Source organism: Monopterus albus, unplaced genomic scaffold (assembly GCF_001952655.1).
Source record: "Monopterus albus unplaced genomic scaffold, M_albus_1.0 scaffold195.1, whole genome shotgun sequence".
In the NCBI taxonomy this organism is placed as follows: Eukaryota; Metazoa; Chordata; class Actinopteri; order Synbranchiformes; family Synbranchidae; genus Monopterus; species Monopterus albus.
In genome coordinates, this window is record NW_018128075.1 from 127,862 (window position 1) to 132,666 (window position 4,805).

Genomic DNA, 4,805 nt, shown 5'->3' on the forward strand with positions numbered 1-4,805 from the left:
TCCTGCTGACTGCTACACCACAGTGTTGATGTGATGGCTGACAGACAAGAAGCAAAGTAAAATTTAGTTTAATTTTTCATTTTTAGAATTTAAAACTATTCCCATTAAAGCACATTCAGCAATTAAAAACTGGTGCAAGATGTTTTTTTAAATTGAATACAGCACAAATATTACTGTAATGTAGTGAAATCCATAAATGACTGGTTTCACATCTACAGCAGAAACAAATTTACACATAGCTGGAGAAACTAGTTTGTAAAATAAGCAAATGACCCAGTAGGATCTGACCGTATCGCATGCCTACGTCTGTGTGTGCAGGTCATTGTGGGCAGTATCTTCGAGGTGGTGTGGGCCACCATCAAACCAGGGACATCTTTTGGGATCAGCGTGCTACGAGCTCTGCGACTGCTCCGCATCTTCAAAATCACCAAGTACACGCTCACTCTCCCACACACTCTTACAGCTCACTCGCGCACAAATGATAATGACGCCAATGATGACAAGCTGAGATTGTGGTGCTGATATAAAATGAGGTTTTGGTGTTTGTTGTTCTGTTTTATTTGTGTGTAACCTCCCTGCTCATCATGCTCATTTGAACAGGTCTCACCGGATATGGAGATTTAATTGTTTTTTATGGGGGTTCTTGGTGAAGTCATGCTGAATAAAAATTTTAAAATAAATAAATAAAACTGATGTTTAACCAGGTTTGAAGGTTTAATTCCCTGTACAGCCAGAGCTGGGCTTTAAGCTCTTCTCTGTGTTGATAGAAAGAACATTTTTGAGGCTGTTCAAAACTACTGAGCCTCAAATAGTATTAGTAGTACTATGATGTAATTATCTGAACTAATGAGGAAAAGCAGTCCCTCGTATGTACAGTACTGTGCAAAGACTTAGGCCACCATTAGATTTGTTTTAGCAATGCTTCAATGATTATATATATAGTTTCTCAGTCTTGTTATCTAGAAAATATAGGAAATATATACACAGTATAACAACACAAAAATCAGCAAACAAACTGGAAACTCAACATGTGGCGTTCAAGCTGTTCTAAAGGAATATGAACAATTGGGAGAGGTCAAAAATGGGAGTGGAAGACCAAGGAAACTCAAAATCTGATGATAGGTTTCTTCTTTGAGACCTGCAAGGATCTGGCTCAACATCTGGCAGCTTCATCTGGATGCCAAGTTGATCCTCCCACGGGCCGAAGAAGCTTGATGAGGAACGGCCTTTGTGGAAGGACAGCAGCCAGGAAACCACTTTATCACAAGGGGAACAGGGTGAGATATGCAAAAGCTCACAAAGACTGGAGTGAAGATCAGTGGGGGAGAGCATTATGGAGTGATGAATCAAAGTTCAGGTCCAATCATCAAGAGTATGTGAGAAGAAGAGTTGGAGAGAGATGGAGGAATGAATGCTCGCCGCCTTCAGTGGAACGTGGTGGAGGGTCTGCCACAGTTTCTAGACTCTCAAACATCTCACACTGTGTTAAGTACAAAGAGAGGTCACACTAAATACTTCTGAAAATGTTCTTAATGTTGTGGACATATTTCCTGTATTTTCTAGTTATATCTTAATAAAGAGACAGAATAATAAATTGAAATGATCATTACAACCTTTCCAATAAGCAAAACTAATGGTGGCTTTATACTTTTGCACAGTTTTTATGACTTGTTAGTTTTTAATGGGTCAACACAGTGAACATTGCTTTGAAAGATTAAATGTTGTTTCTTCTTTTTTGCCATATATGAACAACAAATCATACTAAAATAGTGCAGAAGGTTTGAATGCCTACTTCTTACTTCATACCTTTGCTTCCACCACCCCTCCATTCCTCTCTCCACACTGTTTTTCTTTTCTTTTTATCCATTTTTTCCTTCTTTCCTACCTTTACCCTTATTAATCTTCCTCCTCCTCTTCAGGTACTGGGCTCCTCTTCGTAACCTGGTGGTTTCCCTGTTAAGTTCCATGAAGTCTATCGTCAGTTTGCTGTTCCTCCTCTTTCTCTTCATCGTGGTCTTTGCTTTGCTGGGGATGCAGCTGTTTGGAGGACAGTCAGTATCAGCACAAACTCAAGCTGTTTATCTTTTTTTGAGTGGCCTCTCTTTATTGCGTTCACTTTTTTCTGTTCTTCTCTGACAGGTTCAACTTTGATGGAGGAACTCCATCTACTAACTTTGACACATTTGCAGCAGCGATCATGACAGTGTTTCAGGTAAGAGAGAGATGCTTACATATGTATATGAAAAGTTGTTTGGCCTTTGCCTATTCATTAGGACATATTCTGATTGGCTGGAGGTAAACCTGAGTCATTGCCTCCGGCCAATCAGAGCAGGGGCTCATGAATAATGTACATTTTATGTAAATAACTTCCAAAATATCCTGCTGGAAGATAGAGAGGATTCTGGGCTGTTTCTAATGATGCATTCAGAGAAATCAGGACAACTTTGGATGAACAAATGTCCCTGAAAATCTTTAACATACACATATACAGAAAAATGTTGTTGTTTTTTTTTAAAGCATTTTCACCAGCTGTTTAATCTGTGAAGCTTTCTCCCTTTCTGCCTTTCTCTGTAGATCCTGACAGGAGAGGACTGGAACGTGGTGATGTACTATGGCATTGAGGCCCAGGGAGGAGTGAACGACAAAGGGATGCTTTTCTCCATCTTCTTCATTGTCCTAACACTCTTCGGCAACTGTATCTGACCTGCACAATTAAACACAATATTTTTCTTATATGCTTGAGCTCAGTATGCAAACATACTGTAACAGTGGTGGTCATTTTCTTGTCTGGGTTCCACATATTTTTTATAATACGATATCGCTTCTTGTGTTTCTTATGACTTTCCCATCTGTTTCTCCTTTCATCCTCTCATCTTCCATTTGTTTCTTCCCATCTCCTTCCTTCCTGTTGAGACGCCATCAAATGCATCGATATTTCACCTTAACTTCTGCCACCACAGACACTCTGCTGAACGTCTTCTTGGCCATCGCTGTTGACAATCTGGCTAACGCCCAGGAGCTCACCAAGGTATAGGACCCTCCACAAGACAAAGTAGTAATAGTAGTAATGACTTTTTATTGTGACACAAATGAGTTGTGTTATTGTGTAAATATAATTAAATTATCTCATTTAAAAACTACAAAACAGACATAACACTTTTTTGTTCTTGGTAGTTGTTTTTGTTAATATTCGTACATATATTATTTCATGTGCCGGTATCTTGACATTTAAACCAAGATAAAGTGAGTGAGATGATTATCTTCTTTTCCAATAGGATGAAGAGGAACAAGAGGAGGCAGCCAATCAGAAGACAGCACTGCAGAAAGCGAAGGAGGTAGCTGAAGTCAGCCCGCTGTCAGCAGCCAACCTATCTATTGCTGCGTGAGTAGACACACACAAACACACACAGCTGCAGTATGCTCAAACACAGAGAAATGAGTTTGTAAATTATGTATACTCTATACGAATGCAAAATCATCTCGAAATACACGTGTACATGAACACACTGGTACACTAAATTTTTCTTCACACACACTTGTGGACAAAAGTCTCTCTTACTCACTCATATTGTGAAATTACACACCCAGAAAGCACTGTTTCTCTCTCACATATCCTTTTTCCCAGCGCTTATGATTCATGCACACATTCCTGCAAAGAAACACACACCATCACACTCTCTCCATTCTCGTCCTCTAAAACATGATTAAGCAATTGTTCTGAGAGTGAAAAGAAAAGATAAAGGGCTTTACAAAGTGAAGAGGAGCGAAAGGCGGACAGTCTGTAAAATCTGCTGCTGGCGGCAGAAACAGTGACAATAGGACAAAATGGTGCTCAAAGAAAACCTTGTTGTCATTTACAGTAAGAGGAAGGTGGATACTTTCTATAAGTTATGGATTTTAAATGGCTCATAAGCTTCATTTCAGTCACAGAACACAACATGAGGAAATCAGCATGTATTGCATCGCAGGTATTGAACATTTTTTACATGTTTTCACACTTCCTGTGTTTTTAATAATGAAATGGTAGTTAGCATGAGCAGCAGCAGCCACCGAGGCAATCAGCATTCACCAGTTCATTCAGCTGTATAATGAGCTGTTAAAGCCTTTCAAATGAACTGCTTTGGTAACACAACGTGGTGACACCACTTCACTCTGTTTCTGGTCACAAACTCTTCTGTGAAGAGCTTGGAACTATCTGGTCCTGGTGTTTGTCATTCTCACGTATTTTGGGACTCATCATCTCCTAAACTATTCTGAGATATTTCTTCTTGTGACTATTTCTTATTTTTGACATTCTCTGTTCCCAGTCTGTTCCTGAATTAAAAATATCAGTGATGCTTTCCAATAGTTTCATTTCTTTTGGAATTTACTTCCCACATGGCAGCAATACAGTACAGCATGAATACATGCAAGAGAGAGCAGACGTCTTTTTTACTGCTCCTCTTGTCTGTTCTACAATTTTTCACATCTTCTACATTTTCAAGTCTTTGAACAAATTCTACAACTATTAAAATGTCTCCAAGAGGGAAAAGAGCTAATAAATCAGAAGTGAATGAGGATGTTGAAGCAGAAGAGGATTATATTTCAGCGGCGCAAGTAACAGAGATGTTGAGTCAGCAGAAGCAGATGTACACCGCACTGTTGAGCCAACAACAAGACAACTTCAAAGGTTTTGTGCAACTACTTATGGAGACAAATAACAAGACACTCGACGACATGACCAGAGAAATAGAGGAGATAAAAATGAGTTTGCAGTTTATCCAGCGAGATGTGGATGTGATTAAAGCAGCCATGGGTGAACAGAA

The 4,805-nt window shown here is 39.3% G+C and overlaps 1 protein-coding gene across 1 annotated transcript in view; it reads left to right on the forward strand.

Moving 5' to 3' along the window:
• cacna1ab (calcium channel, voltage-dependent, P/Q type, alpha 1A subunit, b) overlaps positions 1-4,805 on the forward strand; it is a 112,229-nt gene that overhangs the window by 47,552 nt on the left and 59,872 nt on the right. The window contains 6 exon segments of the mRNA XM_020617855.1: positions 319-431; positions 1,920-2,051; positions 2,140-2,212; positions 2,575-2,695; positions 2,961-3,028; positions 3,276-3,382. Coding sequence (XP_020473511.1) covers positions 319-431; positions 1,920-2,051; positions 2,140-2,212; positions 2,575-2,695; positions 2,961-3,028; positions 3,276-3,382 — 614 coding nt within the window.